General features: G+C 50.8%; 1 protein-coding gene across 1 annotated transcript in view; it reads left to right on the forward strand.

Moving 5' to 3' along the window:
* Positions 1–19,651, forward strand: part of LOC148518866 (alpha-2-macroglobulin-like protein 1) — a 119,819-nt gene that overhangs the window by 66,275 nt on the left and 33,893 nt on the right. Inside the window, exons 21-22 of the mRNA XM_088476946.1 lie at positions 5,874–5,995; positions 17,010–17,061. Coding sequence (XP_088333072.1) covers positions 5,874–5,995; positions 17,010–17,061 — 174 coding nt within the window. The remainder of the gene's footprint in view (positions 1–5,873; positions 5,996–17,009; positions 17,062–19,651) is intronic.

Below are 19,651 nucleotides of genomic sequence, written 5' to 3' on the forward strand. Positions count from 1 at the left end.
GCCCCCCCTATGCATTGCCCCCAGTAGTAGTCCCCCCTATACAGTGGGGCCAGTAGTTGTCCCTCCCTATACAGTGGGGCCAGTAGTTGTCCCCACTATGCATTGACCCTAGAAAACACCCCCCCCAGTGCCCCCATGAAGCGGCCCCCTATACAGTGACTCCTATAGTGGCCTCCCCCCTATGCAGTGCCCTCTGTAGTGGCCCCCTCCCCTATGCAGTCCCCTGTAGCTGCCCTCCCCCCTATGCAGTGACCTCTGTAGTGGCGCCCTCCCCTATGCAGTGTCCCCTGTAGCTGCCCCCCCACCATGCAGTGACCTCTATAGCGACCCACTCCCCTATGCAGTGACCTCTGTAGTGGCCCCTCCCCTATGCAGTGTCCCCTGTAGCTGCCCTCCCCATACAGTGACCTCTGTAGCGGCCCCCTCCCCTATGCAGTGTCCCCTGTAGCTGTCCCCCATGCAGTGACCTCTGTAGCGGCCCCCTTCCCTATGCAGTGACCTGTGTAGCGGCCCGCTCCCCTTTGCAGTGTCCCCTGTAGCTGCCCCCCCATGCAGTGACCTCTGTAGCGGCCCCCTCCCCTATGCAGTGTCCCCTGTAGCTGCCCCCCCACCATGCAGTGACCTCTATAGCGGCCCCCTCCCCTATGCAGTGACCTCTGTAGTGGCCCCCTCCCCTATGCAGTGTCCCCTGTAGCTGCCCCCCCCATGCAGTGACCTCTGTAGCGGCCCCCTCCCCTATGCAGTCCCCTGTAGCTGCCCTCCCCCCTATGCAGTGTACTCTGTAGTGGCCCCCTCCCCTATGCAGTCCCCTGTAGCTGCCCTCCCCCCTATGCAGTGACCTCTGTAGTGGCCCCCTCCCCTATGCAGTGTCCCCTGTAGCTGCCCCCCCACCATGCAGTGACCTCTATAGCGACCCCCTCCCCTATGCAGTGTCCCCTGTAGCTGTCCCCCATGCAGTGACCTCTGTAGCGGCCCCCTTCCCTATGCAGTGACCTGTGTAGCGGCCCCCTCCCCTATGCAGTGTCCCCTGTAGCTGCCCCCCCATGCAGTGACCTCTGTAGCGGCCCCCTCCCCTATGCAGTGTCCCCTGTAGCTGCCCCCCCACCATGCAGTGATCTCTATAGCGGCCCCCTTCCCTATGCAGTGACCTCTGTAGTGGCCCCCTCCCCTATGCAGTGTCCCCTGTAGCTGCCCCCCCATGCAGTGACCTCTGTAGCGGCCCCCTCCCCTATGCAGTGTCCCCTGTAGCTGTCCCCCATGCAGTGACCTCTGTAGCTGCCCCCTCCCCTATGCAGTGACCTGTGTAGCAGCCCCCTCCCCTATGCAGTGTCCCCTGTAGCTGCCCCCCCATGCAGTGACCTCTGTAGCGGCCCCCTCCCCTATGCAGTGTCCCCTGTAGCTGTCCCCCCATGCAGTGACCTCTGTAGCGGCCCCCTCCCCTATGCAGTGTCCCCTGTAGCTGTCCCCCATGCAGTGACCTCTGTAGCTGCCCCCTCCCCTATGCAGTGACCTGTGTAGCAGCCCCCTCCCCTATGCAGTGTCCCCTGTAGCTGCCCCCCCCATGCAGTGACCTCTGTAGCGGCCCCCTCCCCTATGCAGTCCCCTGTAGCTGCCCTCCCCCCTATGCAGTGCCCTCTGTAGTGGCCCCCTCCCCTATGCAGTCCCCTGTAGCTGCCCTCCCCCCTATGCAGTGACCTCTGTAGTGGCCCCCTCCCCTATGCAGTGTCCCCTGTAGCTGCCCCCCCACCATGCAGTGACCTCTATAGCGACCCCCTCCCCTATGCAGTGTCCCCTGTAGCTGTCCCCCATGCAGTGACCTCTGTAGCGGCCCCCTTCCCTATGCAGTGACCTGTGTAGCGGCCCCCTCCCCTATGCAGTGTCCCCTGTAGCTGCCCCCCCATGCAGTGACCTCTGTAGCGGCCCCCTCCCCTATGCAGTGTCCCCTGTAGCTGCCCCCCCACCATGCAGTGATCTCTATAGCGGCCCCCTTCCCTATGCAGTGACCTCTGTAGTGGCCCCCTCCCCTATGCAGTGTCCCCTGTAGCTGCCCCCCCATGCAGTGACCTCTGTAGCGGCCCCCTCCCCTATGCAGTGTCCCCTGTAGCTGTCCCCCATGCAGTGACCTCTGTAGCTGCCCCCTCCCCTATGCAGTGACCTGTGTAGCAGCCCCCTCCCCTATGCAGTGTCCCCTGTAGCTGCCCCCCCATGCAGTGACCTCTGTAGCGGCCCCCTCCCCTATGCAGTGTCCCCTATAGCTGTCCCCCCATGCAGTGACCTCTGTAGCGGCCCCCTCCCCTATGCTCACACAAACAAACAAACAAAAAAAAAATCACCACTTACCTGAAACCGCGCTCCTGACACGGCTGCCGCTGCCCACTCCGAGTCCCGGCTCTTCCACTGCACTATGGGAGAGACGTCAGCGTCATGACGTCTCTCCCATTATCAGCAGATGCGGGGGGAGCCGGAAGTCGGAGCTCATGAGTGAGCTCCGGCCGGCTGCCTCCGTTGTGCAGCAGCCAATGAGAGTCTGTGTGACTCTCATCAGCTGCTGTAACATACACACAGCTGCCGCCGGCGACTGTGTGTATGTCACTGTGTAGTGTAGACTGCGCTCACTGCGCGGTCTACACTACACTAGCGGAAGGGGCACTAGCGGCAGGTGCAGACAGCGCACCGCTGCTAGTGTGGGCCCCTCTGGGTGTGGGGGCCCAGGGACGACCGCCCCTGTCGCCCCTCCCTTAATCCGGCTCTGCTTAGGGCCTGATTCAGCATGGATCGCATGGCTGCGAAAATATGTTAATGAATGCAATCGCACAGCAACCGCAGCACTATACCAAGACGCCCATCACTGTATAAAGCCGCCCACTTCCCATGACATGCACCCGCAAGTCAGCAAAAACACCGGTAACATCGGAACCATTCGCACAGTTGTGGATGACCTGACCCTACCCCACAAACTGCTACACTTCCTGTCGCCATATAGACCTCTGCCAGTGAGCATATACAAACGCAGAGGCTTAATTATGCACCCCCCTGTAACGGCGTTCACATGCACAGGCACGCCTGCGTTTCTCTGACCACCTCCCGTCACCACCCTCAAACGGACACTTCCTGTCAATCACTGTGTGAAGACTCCACGTGCTCACTGCGATCGCTTCCCGATCACACTGGCCGGTTCACGCATGCGCAGATTGCAAACATCGACCGGCTGGATGCGAACGCAGCCATGTGATCCAAATTGAATCAGGCCCTTAATTTGCTTGCTGCAAATCATTAACACTCCATAATATAATCTAATAGTAGGTACACACCTTACAGATGTCATTCACCAGCAGACCAATATCTCATTGATGAAATGATCTTGAGTACATCTCATTTCTAGTGTACACATAGCTGATTTGAAATCCGAACAATTATCTGTCCTAAATCTCTTCACAAAGGCGACATTTTAAACAAATTATGGGCAGAAATGTCAGACAGATGATTGAAATGAAGGGTGTAGTAGGTATTCAAATCCCGACAGCGGAAGCCCGGCAGAGGTGAAGATCCCGAATGCTAAATAAGGTAAGTATCGCTAACCTAATTCCCTACCCTAACCCTCCCTTAGGGGTGCCTAACCCTAACCTCCCCCCAAGTGCCTAACCCTAACCTTCCCTTCCCCGCAGCCTAACCCTAACCCCCCTTTAAGTGCCTAAACCTACCCCCCCCCCTTCCCCGCAGCCTAAACCTAAGTCTCCCAGGGGGGTGCCTAACCCTAACCTCCCCCCGGGGTGCCTAACCCTAACCCCCCCTTCCCCTAGCCTAAACCTAACCCTCTCTTAGACTATGGGCCGTATTCAATTTGAGGCGAAAAGCCGGAATCTGCGGAAAAGTTTCGCCGATTACGTCATTTCGCCGGGCGGAAAAGTATTGCCGTATTCAATTTGAAAGACTTTCTGCCTAGGCGGAAAGTCAATGCGATGTAATAGGCGGAAAAGTTTCGCCTATGAATAGCAGGCGGAAAAAAGTGCAGAATTGGGGTTTTGGGGAGCAACATTGCGGGAACCCCATGCAGCCTTCAGACAGGTCCCCAAAGGTAAACTGCGTAAACATTTTAAAAAAAAAAAACACTTAAGGACACCCCAAAAAATCACTTTGAATTTGGGGGCGACAAAAAAAATGTTGGGGGACAAAGATAAAAACTAGCGAACCAGGCTCTGCGGGGGTCCCCGAGTATGCCCCATGTGTTTTTTACATTGCAGGGGCTTGAGGCAGGTGGATTTTTCATGTTTTTTTTTCAGCTTAACTTTAGCAACGTTAAAATACACTGACCCCCATTTTCAAGTACCCCAAATTTGCTGGGATAAGTTATTTTCAGCAAAAAACACTCCTGAATACTATTCTGCATCACTTATACAAAAACGCTATTTAGCAGCTATTGAGCCCGTTTAAATACACCAAATACCTTCAGCAAGCCAAATCGGGGGGGTAAACATAGCTAACCCCCATGTCAGAGCATCTTTTGGGGGGTGTCAGGCTGATTTCCCTGCCTGTTCAAGTGTCGCCGGCTCCCGTTTTCGTGTACTTTCAAAATGAATATGGGGATACGCGGGCACGCGCCCGATACTTTTCCACCTACAAAAACGCGATGTAGGCGAAAAGTCCGGGAGGCGGAAAAGTATTGCGGGTCTGCTCAAATTGAATGCGGCTCTTACTCAGAAGGCTGATGGCCGTCTGATCTACTTCTGATGATGCCGGCTTTGTGCATAAATGGCAGATGTGAGATGCTTTCAGTGGGTGTCTCTGGACGACGAGTTGGTCATTAGCATATTTTTGTAATTGTGGTCCATGAGAAATTGCAGCTGTGATGGCATTTGCATGCAGCTCTGAATCAGGCCCAGTTATCAGCTCATCGTTTTTGACAAATGTCATTTATCAGGTCAGATCCAATCATCCAATCCGACCGCTTTTGGAACAATAATCAGGGGTTGGGCACGGGATCCTGGCGGTCGTCATCCCGGCGGTCGGGATACCGACAGCAGCATCCCAACAGTTAGAATCCCGACGCCTGCAGGGAGGTACCCAGTGGCGTAAGTTCATCCCAGATGCCCGGAGGCAAGTTATAATTTGGTGCCCCTCCCCCCCCCCCCCCCCAGTCACAGCCGCTGACACTGTAATGTAGCAATGCACATGCAGACAGGCTATAGATAGACAAAGGCAGCAGCTGATGGTCTGACATGGAGCTCTCCACTAGTGTGTGGTGGCTTCTCAGGTCCCGGGATGGGGTGCAATGTATTGGGCAGCCATGACGGTACCCTCCAGGTACATAGTTACAGTCCTAAGTGGGTGAATATGTTGTGGACAAAGGAGGAGGTGCACCTTCAGAGCTGGAGCCCGGCGGCAGGCGCCTCCATTGTCTCCCATAGTTCTGCCCCTGGAAGTACCCCTACCCTAATCCACCCCCTAGTGCCTAACCCCTAACCCTAAAGATAACCTTCACCTTAACCCTGATACTTACCGTCGGGTTGCCAGCAGTTGTGATCATGGAGTCGGGATTCCGACTGCTGTCGGCAGAGCCGTAACTAGACTTTTTGGTGCCCTGTGCCAGAGAGAGCATTGGCGCTCTTTCCCCCCCCCCCCCCTCCATTTTTTAAATACGGACATATGATAGTGCACTTGAAAAAGGGCCATGGCCTCATGGGGAAGGGCCGGGGAAGAGATAGGGGAGGCCAGGAGATGCTGGGGATAAAAGAAGGAGTAAGCTATAAGTAAGAATGATAATAAACAGGAAAACTGACAGGCCCAAACAGCGCCCCCTGCCCTGCGGTTTCCTGTGCACCTGAAAATTATTGTATAGTGTGTATCTAGTGTAATACTGGCTGTCCTGTCCAAAGGTTCTGCAAATATTGTGATGAACACAGAAGCCATCAGTACAGCAGAGCTGTGCAATGGACAGCAACCAGTGGTGCCAGAGGATGGAGCTACAGACTCTCTAATGAAGACTGTATTAATTAAGGTCAGTGAGTCTGTATAATATAGTGATCTCCAATAGCTGTTATGTACATGTATTTAGAAGTTCGAAAAAAAGTGGAGGTGCGTGCAAGGGTGATAGCTTTCTGCTCTGTGATACCCTGTGTGAGAAGAGGGACAGAAGACGCTGTGTGGGGCACGCTTGTAATCGTGAAGAATTATTAGTTAGGGCCCTGATTCAGAGCCGGACGCTCTGACCAGAGCGCTCGCTCTGAATCAGGGCCCACCTCCATAAATATGGAGCGTCCTCCTGGACGTTCGTATAGCTGTGGGTCACCACCCACAGCATATACGAGCGTGCAGGATGATGGTTGCGATGGTCTTGACCATCGCGACCATTTCCACTGCGAGCAGAAGCCTGCGGTTGAGTTTCTCAACCGCAAGGCCAGGAGTGATTTTGGCTCTATCAGAGCCAAAATCACTCCCACTGACATCACTAGTGATGTCAGTGGGGCCGGCTTCTGACGGTAGGCGTTCCCTTCGGAACGCCTCCGTCTGGCAGGCACGCCCACCAAAGGGGGCGTGCTGTCAATCAACATCGACAGCACGCCCCCTTTGATCAGACACTACGTCTTGCGAATGCGCACGACGGAGCTCCCTCCGTCGTGCACATGCATAGTGCAGACCATCGACCCACTTGCGAGCGGACAGCCGCTCGCGAGTGGGTCTGAATCAGGGCCTAGGTTTTAATTTTTAGAACACTCTTTGTATGTGCCCACGCGCTCAAGACCAGTTCTCTTGTTGTCGGGGCTGCTCTGGGCAAAAGAGGTAACCGACCTCAGAATTAAGATATGTCTCAAGATAAAAAGTACCTCATGTATATGTTAAGTGATACATATACTGTATATACTTTTTAACAGATTTAAGTGACTCTAATAAATGTTCTTTATTCCTATAATATACTGCATTTTCCTTTGATTACAAATATAAACTAAGGTTGAGTGCCGGGTACTTTTTATCTTGAGACAAGTTTTAACTTTTATTGTGATTATTAAAATAGATAGGACAATTTTAGACAAACATTTAGGAGAAAAATAGCTGGTTCTAAGGGCCTGATTCAGAGGCGCACGCTATTTGCGTGCGCTCGCTCTGAATCAGGGCGTCCCTTTTTTTAAATTCCTGCCTCCAGGCTGCTCGCACATCTCTGGGTGACCACCCACAGCTTGTGCGATTGGCCTGTTGATGGTCGCGATTATCATGACCATCGGCATTGCGAGGAGACCCTTGTGGTATGGTCTCAGCACTCGCAATGCCAAGTGGACTTCCAGCTCTAATAGAGCAGGAAGTCCACTACTGACATCACGAGTGATGTCAGTAGGGCCGCCCACAAATGGCAGGCGTTCCTTCGGTTCCATTTGTACAGCCACCCCCCCCAACAAAACGGGGCGACCTGTCGATCAACATCGACAGCCGCCCCGTTTTGTTGCGAGCCCCGGAGTGAGTGATTTCTCACTCACTATGGGGCTTGTGCACGCACGTTGCGCACGCTGTGCGTGCTCATTGGCCCACCATCGACCTGCTTACGAGCGCATAGCGCTCGCAAGCGGGTCTGAATCAGGCCCTTAGTGTTTACTATATATTATTGTATTATCATTTGTATATCTGACAATTTTTTTTTTTATATAGTTTTGTTACTTTAATATTGCCACAAGGTTTATGGCCTTGTTATAGTGATTCATCACCATTAAATATGTATATCATGATCAGAGAGCGTTTGTCTTATTCCTCAATAATTATCAGTTTGGGCAGTTGCCCTTTTTTTTAAAGGAATAGAGGTCATAAACATGACATGATGTGAAGTATAAAATATATTTCTTACGCAAAATATGTCAAAATGCATCATCTGAAAAAGAGAATTATCATGCTAGATTGTATATTATATGAGCAATACTAATATGGTCACTAGGTGGAGGTCTTGCACAATTTATAGGTGTTAGGAAACTGCACTTTGAAATGAAGATGTAGTCAGGAAGCCGATGGTCTAAATGCCAACCGCCGGCTTCCCGACTGTCAAATCCCGGCAAGGTACTAAAGGCAGACGTCAAAATTAAGACGCCTGTATTTAGACCTACGCCGGAAGACCGACGCCCGGCATACCGAAAGAAGGTAAGCCAGGCACGGACAGCCACAGGGGGGGCAGGTTAGATTTTAGGGATCCCGGGGGGAATTAGGGTTAGGCACCCCCCTGGGAGGGTTAGGTTTAGGCTATGGGAAGGGGGGTTAGGCACCACCCTTGGAGACTTAGGTTTAGGCTGCAGGGAAGGGGGGGTTAGGGTGAGACACTTGGGGGGAGGTTAGGGTAGGGAGTAGGGTTAGCAGTACTTACCTTAGGGCGGCCGGCGGTTATACCTACTACACCTGGGTAAAGATGCACCAAGCAGTATTTCAGGGTCTAAAGACACTGAAAATGGGTGTCTCAGGGTCTGATTCAGTAAGGAACGCAGTTGCTTATACGCACGCAATGGGCCGATTGTTGCGTTGTGCACATGCGTATCCATCGCAGTGTGCGTTAGCGAACCAGCCATTGCGATCGGAACTGCGATCAAAGTGACTACACAGACCCATCACAGAGTAGGTGGTGATGGGGGGGTGATTAGCTGAACGTAGGTGTGCCAGTGCATTTGAACGCCGTTGCATGGGCGTGCATAAATTATCCACTGCGATGCCATACACATCCTGAGGCCTCAAAGCGTGCGCTGAAGTAAGCAATTCCTGGGTAAGGTCTGACCTGCCTTATTTGTGCGTATGGGTCCGATGGTCGTCGATTGTACCGATGTTTTCACAGTCTTGCTAACCATTACGGATGTGCGTGTAAAGTAAAGTGGGCGTCCTTATGTAGTGCTGTGGCGACATTGCTTGTAGCAGTATTAGCATAAAGCTGAAGACACGACTGCGGAAAATTACGCAGATATGGACGATGCTGCATCCAACTCAGAATCTGGTGCTGTATGTGTACTTAGGGCCTGATTCATTAGGGCAGGGGTCTTCAAACTTGGCCCTCCAGATGCTGTGGAACTACACATCCCAGCATGCACTGCACCTAGTTTTAGCATGCTGTTATATCAAAAAGGTGGCAGTGCATGCTGGGATGTGTAGTTCCACAGCAGTTGGAGGGCCAAGTTTGAAGACCCCTGCATTAGGGATTGCTATTGCGATCGCAGTTTCGTAATCGCACGCATATCTGCTGTGAAAATATGCTAATGATTGCAATCGCAATGTCGCCGCACTGCCAGCATAGAGACGCCCACTGCCTCCCACTACCGCTATCTCGCATCCGTAATACCTTGCAAACCTCTATAAGCATCGGTAACATCAAGCACCATCGGCCCCTCATGCAGAATTACAGCAGCCCTCACCTTACTTAGAAATTGCTAACATCATAGTATCAAGCTGCGTATGCCGTCGCACTCGCTAATTTATGCACGCCCATGAAACGGCGTTCAAATGGACAGTCACCCCTGCGTTTCTCATTTCTCCGACCCCCACCCCCCCCCCCCCGTCACCACTTCCAAATGCTCACTGCCTGTCAATCACTCTGCGATGGCTCTCTGTGTTCTGTGTGATTGCAGTGCGATAACAGCGGTGCCTTTGCGCACTGCGATGCATACGCAGTACGCAACAATCGGCTGTCTGCATACGCTTTAGCAATGGCGATCCTTAATGAATCAGGCCCTTAGTGCAATCTATGAACAAATACAATTTTTTTCTTCTTCAGGGTCCATAGGCTCCACAGAGAGACCTTGGGGTGTAGGTGATGGCTTGGACATCTGGGCACCATGCAGTTAATTTTTCTCTCCCAGGATGCGCCGGGCCACTCTCCCTATACCCTGCCCCCAAGCCAGAGGCATCTCAGTTTCGTTGTTGCCCGGTTTCGGAGATGCCGGTACTGATCTGGGGATCGCGGCGGGACCGCGGGGTCTGTGTTAGCCAGACCTTGCGGTATCCCAGGACTGCAGCCGGACCTACAGGGACTAGGTAAGAAGCGGATCACTGATTGCGGTGATCCGCTTGTAGCAGTCTTTCCTCCCTGGTCTCTAGGGACAGACTGCGGGATGACGGCAGTAGAGCCAGGCCTGGAAAACCTGCGCATCCACTAGAGTACCAGGGACATAAGCTGGAGTGCAAACCAGCATCCCGGGGGTTAATTGCCGGCTAGGGGAGGCAGCTTTCCCTGTTTTACAGCCGGCTCCTCCCCTCTGCCCAGGGCGCCTTTCCACTGTGGTCTGGCTTAGCTGAGGCAGCTCTCCTTCCATGGGCACAGCCCCTCTGAGGTCTCCTGCGGCCATTTTCTTCCACTGGAAGTTGCAGATCTTTCAGGAAAACACGGAGCCCGGGTCCCCCTACATACCTCACCTCCTGGTCAGCGTATGTAGCACTATAGCCTTCCAGACACTAAGGGCCATATTCAATTAGCCGCAATAATTTCGCAGCTGTCGGCGGAATGTACTTTTCGCCGACTTTGCCTGTTTTGAAGGTGAAAAACTTTTCATGCGAGGCCCCGCTTTTCGCCCTATTCAAAACCAAAGGACGCGAAAACGGGACCCGGCGAAACGCAAACAGGCGAAAAGTGCTGTCAGATTTGGGGAAATCAGCGTGAACCCCCCCAAAAGATGCACTAATATTGGGGATCAATCTAGATGCCCCCGAATAGCCCTGCTGAAGGTATTTGGGGTATTTAAATGCTCTCAATAGCTGCTACTTAGGGTCTTTGCACAAGTGGTGAAGAATAGCATTTAGCAGTTTGGTTTTCTTGAGAAAATAACTAGTCCCAGCAAATTTTGGGTACATGAAAATGTGTGCAAGCATGGTTACAAATCACAAAAGTGAAGTTTTAAAAAACGCACCTTCAGTAAGCACCTGCAATCAAAAAAACACCTCCCTGATACTTGTAGACCCCCCAAAAGCTTATTTTGCTAGTTTTTAAGTTTGTACCCCAACTTTGATTTTTTTTTTTTTGCCCCGTTTTCAAAACCATTTTTGGGGTGTTCTTTTCTTTTTTAGTTTTTTTTTTTACGCAGTTATGCTTTGGGGGGCTGTCCCAAGGGTACTGAGTGGTTTCCCGACGTTTTGCACCCCAAAACCGCAATTCTGCACTTTTTTTCACCACCTATTCATAGGCGAATCTTTTTCACCTAATACATTGCATTGTGTTTTCGCGTCTGCAAAAAGTATTTGGATTTGAATATGGTGATACTTTTCTGCCTGGCGAAATGACATCATCGGCAAAACTTTTTCGCCGAAAACAGATTTTCGCGTCTGATTGAATATGGCTCTAAGTCTGGTTTGCTGAATTGTAGTGCCATTCTGCAGGTGTTTTTCTGCATAGTATGTGACTTTATGCTAGCGCTACCTTTCTGTATTTCTTACTCATCTGTCAAAGATATTACTATTCCTTTCCTTCTCAGCCCTTACAGTACAAGTGTTGTCAGGGTGTTTAAAATACCTCACAGTTATATTAATAACTGTGTGGTTTGTCACATACAGCGTACACTTCCTTCTCTACAATGTCTGAAAGTGGGGATGATTTGTACAATTCTGCTCCAGCCCTGCTGTCATGCAAATCATGTTCTGCAGGGTTAGGTTTGGGAGACATGGTGCTAGAGGGATTATGTGTGAGGTGTTATATAATCCTCCAGTCTCCTCTGTAGTCTCAGCCATCTCGCAGGAGCCTGCTTGGGCTTCCTTTGCTCAGGCATTAACGTCTATTGCAAGACGATTGGCAGTATCTCCTGTGTTTCCCCCTATAGGGTTTCAACAGCAGGCAGTTTTTCCTTCACAGGGACTGCATCCACAGGTTGCACCCATGCAGGTCCCCCCTGTGCCTCCTCATTGGGTGAATACACTCTCTACTACAGTGTAGAACCTGGCGGATACCTCTACTGCCCTCAAGGCTATGTTGCAGGGAGATAAACCCCTTAGATCGGCTAAAAGGCCTATGCCGTCATCTCAGTCTACACTATAAGATGATGATGACACTGATGATGGGGAGATTCTAGATGTAGATGACTCTGAGCCCTCTCTGCGAGAGGAGGAATCTAGGTCTCAGATCAACATTCCGGCTCTGATACGTACTGTCCGTTCAGCCTTAGGAGGATAAACCGCCAACTCCCCGGTCCAAACATGCTCTGTTCAAGGAAATAAAGGTTACCTCTGCGGAATTTCCTTATTGTGATCAACTAGTAGAGCATATGGAAGTGGCTTGGAAGTTGCCTGGGAACCGATACCAGCTTCAAAGACGCCTGGCTTATGCCTATCCCTTTCCTGAGGAATATTGCACCAAATGGGAATCACCTCCAGCGGTGGTGACGTGCTTAATTAAAAGTGCTTCTCTACCTATGCCATCCATATCTTCCTTAAAGGACACTATGGTTAGGAAGGTAGAGGTTTGTTTAAAGTCAATGTATTCTCTTTCAGGGGCTATCGCCAGGCCATGGTTATCTCCTGGGTGGCCAAGGCTATGGAGTTTCTGGGAAGACTCCTTAGAGGAGTCATTTCCTTCAGATGCTTCCACAGATCAAGTAATCTCCGTGATTCAGCTGCATATATTAATGAGGCTGCTTTGGATATCGACCTCTTAACTTCCAGGATGTCGAATGCTGCGGTGTCAGCTCACCGTTCCTCATGGCTGCGCTCTTGGAGAGCGGACGCGGACTCTAAGTAAGGATTAGAGTGTTTGCCTTATAATGGTAAGATCTTTTTTGGTCCCGACCTGGACAAGATTGTGGATACGTTGGCAGCAGCTAAGTCTGCGTGTCTGCCTTCGGCATCTACTTCTTCAGGACCATGGACCTCTTCCTTTGGTCCTTTTATCCCCAAGGTAAGCCTAAGGGTCAGCCCTTTCCTAGGCAGTCAGCCCTCAGTAAGACTACCAAGCCCAAGAAGCAGGCCTGGAGTACCAGACGTCCGGTGGCCAAGTCTGATGACAAGTCCTCAGCCTGACGGGACGGGCCTCCCCTTGGGGGATCCCACGGTGGGAGGACGACTTCTTCAGTTCGCCCAGTGCTGGTGTTGGACCACCACAGACTCTTGGGTAAGATAAGTGGTCTTTCACAGGTACGCCCTCTCCTTCTGCAGAAGGTCTCCCCATCAGTTTTTCTGAGCAGGCCCTCTGTCAGACAAGGACAAGACATTACAAATCCAGAAGGCCGTACAGTCCTTGCTTCAAGCAGGAGTATTAGTCCTGGTCCCATTGCCTCAGAGAGGAACAGGTTATTATTCCAAACTTTTTCTGGTTCAGAAACCGAACGGATCCTATCCTCAATCTCAAGTCCCTGAACAAGTTCCTCAGGGTACCTCGGTTCAGGATGGAAACTCTACGCTCAATTATACTGGTTATGGAACCTGGGGATTTTATGGTCTCATTGGATATTCAAGATGCATACCTGCATCTCACCAGAGGTTTCTCCGGTTTGCTGTCCAGCAACAACAATTCCAGTTTTGGGCTCTACCTTTTAGCCTATCCACTGCACCTTGGGTGTTTACCAAGGTTATAGCTATCATGGCGGCCCATCTGCGGGGACAGGGTGTCCGGCAGCTGCTACCATACTTGGACAACCTCCTGTTAGCAGGGTCTCCAGAAGTACTCCACCAACATCTACAGCTTACAATTTTTGTGCTACAGTCTCACGGGTGGTTAATCAGTTGGAAGAAGTCATCACTGATTCCATCACAAAGGATGCTCCATCTGGGAGTGCTGTTGGATTCCCAGCAGCAGAGGATTTTTCTGACAACAGAAAAGACCTCCAATTTGCAGACGCGGGTACGCAGATGTCTCCACAGTCACCGGGTGTCAATCCACTCAGCGATGCAGGTTCTGGGATCCATGGTGTCGACATTCAACATGGTAGAATATGCCCTGTTCCATTCCAGGCCTCTGCAGAAGCTGATCCTCTCCAGGTGGAACGGGTTACCCCATTGTATGAAAGCACAGGCAATGGTGCTATCTCCGGAGGTACATTTATCCCTATCCTGGTGGTTGAAGACAGATCACCTCACCAAAGGGTGCCCCTTTTGGATCCCAGACTGGATAATTCTGACGACGGATGGCAGTCTCAGGGGTTGGGGTGCAGTGACAGGTCCACACTCTTTTCAGGGACGTTGGACAGCAGAGGAATCTGCCCTGCCAAACAACATATTGGAGCTTCGGGCGGTCTTCAGGGCCCTCCTGCTAGTCAAACTCATACTTCATGGAAAACCCATGCAGATTCAGTCAGACAACGCCACGACGGTGGTTTACATCAACCATCAAGGAGGAACCCGAAGTCAGGTGGCAATGACACGGGTGAAAGGCCATCTCCCAGCCATACCGGCAGTGTTCATACTGGGAGTTCTCAATTCGGAAGCAGACTTCCTCAGCCATCACGACGTGCATCCAGGGGAATGGTCTGGTTTTTCAACTCCTAGTGGACAAGTGGGGCCTTCCAGAAGTGGACCTCATGGCCTCCAGACTCAATCACGAGCTGCCAAAATACGGATCCAGGACAAGAGAAGCCGGGGCTCTCCTGGTCGATACTCTGTTAGTAAAGTGGACCTTCCAGTTTGTGTACCATTTCCTTCAGTCTCCGTTCTTTCTCGGGTCATTCTGAAGTTCAAACAAGAGGGAGGGACGGTCTTGCAGGTGGCTCCAGCATGGCCCAGATGGCATTGGTATTCAGATCTTCAGAGTCTCTCCATCGACACTCCATTGCTGTTGCCTCAACGTCCGGACCGGTTGTCTCAGGGTCCTTGCCTTTACCCGGACCTGGGTCATCTGTCTTTGATGGCGTAGCTCTTTTGAGACTTCCCTGTTAAAAAAGTTTCTCCAGCTCTGTGGTCGGTACCATGCTCATAGCACGTAAACCAGCCTCTGCTCGTATATATCATAGAGTATGGCATATCTATTTTCAATGGTGTCGTCCCAGGGGTTATGACCCTCTGGTTTTTGGGATACCTAGGATTTTGGCTTTCCTTCAAGTGGATTTGGATCTTGGTCTCCGCTTTGGCCTCACTGAAGGTGCATGTTTCAGCTCTATCAGTGTGGTTTCAATGTAGGATTGCTCCTCTACCGAATATTTGTACTTTCCTGCAAGGTGCCCTTCAGATTTAGCCTCCCTTTGTACCCCCTGTGGCTCCTTGGGATTTGGCTGTTGTCCTTAAGACTCTCCAGAGTCTTCCATTTGAACCACTGGCCTCAGTGGATCTCAAATGGTTGACAGCTAAGACTGTTTTTCTTCTGGCCATAGCTTCGGCCAGAAGGGTGTCAGACTTAGAGGCACTCTCCTGTCATTCCCAATTTCTGAATTTTCACCAGGACAGGGCGGTTCTTCGGAATCGCCCTGGGTTCCTTCCTAAGGTGGTCTCTACTTTCCACATTAATGAGGAAATTATTGTTCCAGCCTTTCAATCCCCAGACCTCTCGGCAGGTGAGGCCTCATTGGATGTAGTATGTGCTCTCAGGATTTATGTGGACCGTACCAATTCCCTTTGTAAATCAGACTCCTTGTTTGTCCTCTATGGTTTTCACAAGAAGGGATGGCCAGCCAATACACAGACATTGGCTAGGTGGTTTAGTCTGACAATATCTGAGGCTTACACTCAAGAGGGCCTTCCTGTACCACCTTCTGTTACTCCTCATTCTACTCGGTCTGTGGGCCTATCGTGGGCAGCTCGTCGTGGCACCTTGGCTATTCAGCTTTGTAAGGCACCCACGTTGTCTTCTGTCCAGACCTTTTTAAGGTTCTATGCATTTGTTACATTTGCCTCTCAGGATACTTCCTTTGGGCGCCGGATTCTCCTGTCTGCTCAGGAGCATACCCACCCTTAAAGGACTGCTTTGGGACATCCCCAAGGTCTCCCTGTGGAGCCTATGGACCCTGAATAAGAAAATTAGAGATATGGTAAGAACTTACCTTTGTTATCTCTCTTTCTTTGAAGTCCATAGGGTCCACAGGGCACCCACCCTGGCGCTCCTTGCTTCAGATGGGCATTCTCTATGGTCGCCGGTTTTCCATCTCCTTCTATGTAAGAATGTGATTCCTGTGTGTTCCAGACTTCCTTCTCACTTTTAACCTCCTCTGACCCTTGGCTTATTACGAACTGAGGTGCCTCTGGCTCAGGGGCGGGGTATAGGAAGAGTGGCCCGGTGTATCCTTGGGAGACAAAAATTAACTGCGTGATGCCTGGGTGTCCAAGCCATCACCTACACCCCAAGGTCTTTCTGTGGACCCTATAAACTTCGAAGAAAGAGAGATAACAAAGATAAGTTCTTAACATATCCCTCATTATTTGACTAAAGGTGTAAAACAAGACTGTAAAGGAGGCCATTGATTAAGGGATGCAGCCTATCACATCTCTGTGACACTTATGAGACATGTATTTGTAGCAGGTGCACTACAATTCCTCCAACTGGATGCAGGTTTGCTTTTAATAATGAACATGCTGCTTTACTATCTCCACAAGGTTTGAACTGATATTGCAACATAAAATATAATTTTATTGTCCCAAACAGAAACTTACATTAATGCAGTGGTTCCCAAACTTTTTAAAATCACACCGCCCTAGAGTATCAGCATTGTTTTCACGGCACCGCTAAGCCAAATGTTTGTTATTGAGAAATGCTGAAAAAATTGTTGTAAAGTAAATTGTGCTGACCTGTCATCTTTAGGCTCAGTTTTGTGGTGGTGGACAGGTTTGCGCTTCTGTTTGTCCACATATTTAAATTACATTGACCATAAATAATTTGATTTTGTGCTAGACCACGAACCTGACCACCCCTGCAAGTGTCCTGAGGCACCCCAGGGTGCCTAGTCACACAGTTTGGGAACCACTGCCCTAATGTACGAAACCAATACTTCTCAGCACCCATGCAGCTACAAAAAAAACTGATGAGTTCCTTAGTCATAACTAATGTAAACATCTGTATATTATTGCCAAAATGCAGCTAAGACTATGCAGTTAAATAGAGCACTGTGTATAGTATAACTGACATAACACTACTGTATGTATTATCTGTCTGTTTGCAGGCGGAGGGAATGCCAGTTGAGACATTCTACAATTCCATTCTCTGTGGTGAAGGTACAGTAGCGTGTTACTTACCAATGACTGAAGCACCCAGCTTTCTCCATCATACAGCAGTTGAAATGTTCAGCACCTTGGACAGCAAAGTACAAGGGTCATTGGGTGAGATGTACTAAGCTCTGAAAAGTGATAAACGACCAGCCACTCAGCTCCCAACTGTCATATTACAGGCTATGTTTGAAAAATGACAGTTGGGAGCTGATTGGCTGGTGGTTTATCACTCTCCACTTTATCACTTTTCAGAGCTTCGTACATCTGGCCCATTGGGTCTGATGCAGAGTGTTACGTTGTTAGCATCGCGATGCAGCAGCAAAGTGAATAAATGCTAATGCACCAGGAGGAGTCTGAAGGCTAAAGACGCTCGCTGCCTGCATTGCAGATCTGAGTGCTGCCTCCGAAGACGCAGCATCGAACCACCATCGGCCATCTGGATAAGCCTATGAATTTGAATAAGTCTATGGAACTCCTATGCAGGGCCCATGAAAATTTTCTTCCAAAGACACAGGGCCTGATTCAGAGCCGCTCGCTAAAAGCGAGCGCTCGCTCTGAATCAGGACGGGCGCTTGTTTTTTAAGTTGCGGCCTCCTGGCCGCTCGCATAGCTGCGAGCGGCCAGGTGATGGTCGCGATGGGTATGACCATCGCAACCATCTGGCTTGCGACGAGACCCTTACGGTAGGGTCTCGTGGCCGCAAGCCCCAATGGACTTCCTGCTCTAATAGAGCAGGAAGTCCACCTACTGACATCACGAATGATGTCAGTAGGGCCGCCCACAAGTGGCAGGCGTTCCTGCAGGAATGCCTCCGTTTGCCCAGCCACCCCCCCTCCCCGCCTACAAAACAGGACGAGCTGTCGATCAACATCGACAGCCGCCCCGTTTGTTGCGAGCACCGGAGCGAGTGGTTTTTGCGTTTGCCCCGGGGCTCGCGCACGCGCAGTGTGCACACTGCACGAGCGCACTGGCCCACCATCGGCCTGCTTGCGACCGCTATGCGCTTGTGAGCGGGTCTGAATCAGGCCCACAGACCCAGGCATCAACACACCTACAAAATGGGGGGATGACATGCCCCTGTTTTGTAAAATGGTCACCGGTGGCGCCCTGCCCCCAAATGGCCACAGCATGTCAATCATGATGTGGCTTAGGAGACACTGCAACTGTCGTTGCAGGCAGAGATTGGCACATGTGCAGCACGGATTCTGAGCATGCGCAAATCAGAAATCATGGGAGTTATGAGTAAACCATCGGGTCTGCGTACAACTCTAATCAGGCCCATTGTAATATCACTGCAACTGATACTCAGTGCCTGAATCACAGTTGGGAAGCAGTGCCGATGTTTGAGCATTTCAGTGATTATTTGCTAGTGCGTATATGCGAAGAGTCCTGAAAACCCCTCTGGTGAATGCGTTACCCTGAGTGTATGCAGAGACCGCTGTTGTGTTCATTTGTCACTGGCATTAGAACTGGTGGCGTAAAACCATTGGCATTCCTGGGAGGTGACTTGATGTAAGCACAAAAAAGGCCGTCTCATGGGCATGTTATGGGACTTTCACTGGCTTTGTGTTCCCAAATACAGAACTGCAGCCATAGAGGCCATGTTTACAGCGATTTCAGGAGACACTGCGTTTGCCATAGTCTGGTGCAAGGGTTGACGGTAAACACATTGGGGCGCCGATAGTGGAGTGTTCATAATCACCAGTGGCGTTGCACTGTCCACGGGCATTGCAAGTGGGCGACTCAGAGCTTGCAGTATCTGGCGCACATAGAACATAAGGGGCAGGATGAAAACTAGCATTTGCATATTATCGTTGTTGTGGCTACAGAAAAAGTCGCAACAACAACTGCAATAGCGTCCGCCTCTGAGTCAGAGAAGTATGATGCTCATATTTAGTACATAGGGCTCTACTACATATGATCCGAATAATGGTCCTAATTTCCATTGTAGCACGGGATTTCCATTTACAAACAGGATATATTTCCAATAATGCTAATATACTACAAGCCTGAGAATGTATTATTTATTACCAATAACGCTTTTTTTTCATAAGATTTACTTATTTGTGAATACGCACAGAGTAAATATTTTTATTACTAAGTAAATCACCAAGCACATGATGTCAGGATCCAGGGCCTGATCCAGGGATGTACGCTAATGCTCTCGCAGCCAGGGCCCGACTTCCGATCTGGCACTTCTGGCAAATTCTAGAAGGGCCGATGGCCAGATGGGCCGGTCCGGCTGCAAACCCCGACCGAGCAGCTTCACCTCCCGATGCTCTGCTCGGCCAGCACACTAAAAGATGGGGCGGCAGCGAGGCCACGCCCCCATGACTCACAACACACCCCCAAGAGGCATGACCACGTCCCTTTGGCATGTGCATTAGGGGGATTGCCAGGGCTACTGAGCAGCCCCAGTCCGTCCCTGCTCGCAGCTGCGACCCCACACTTAGCTGCTGTGTGAAAACACGCTTATGCTGTAGCGGCAGGAAATGTATTGAGACTAGGGATGTGCAGGCTCGGATAGGTTCGAGTTTGCACGTTGAGTTCGGATTTTTCCCTCCAAAAAAACGGAACTCAGAAAGAGGCAAAACTT

This window comes from Taudactylus pleione, unplaced genomic scaffold, assembly GCF_031769625.1.
Source record: "Taudactylus pleione unplaced genomic scaffold, aTauple2 ptg000198l, whole genome shotgun sequence".
Classification (NCBI taxonomy): Eukaryota; Metazoa; Chordata; class Amphibia; order Anura; family Myobatrachidae; genus Taudactylus; species Taudactylus pleione.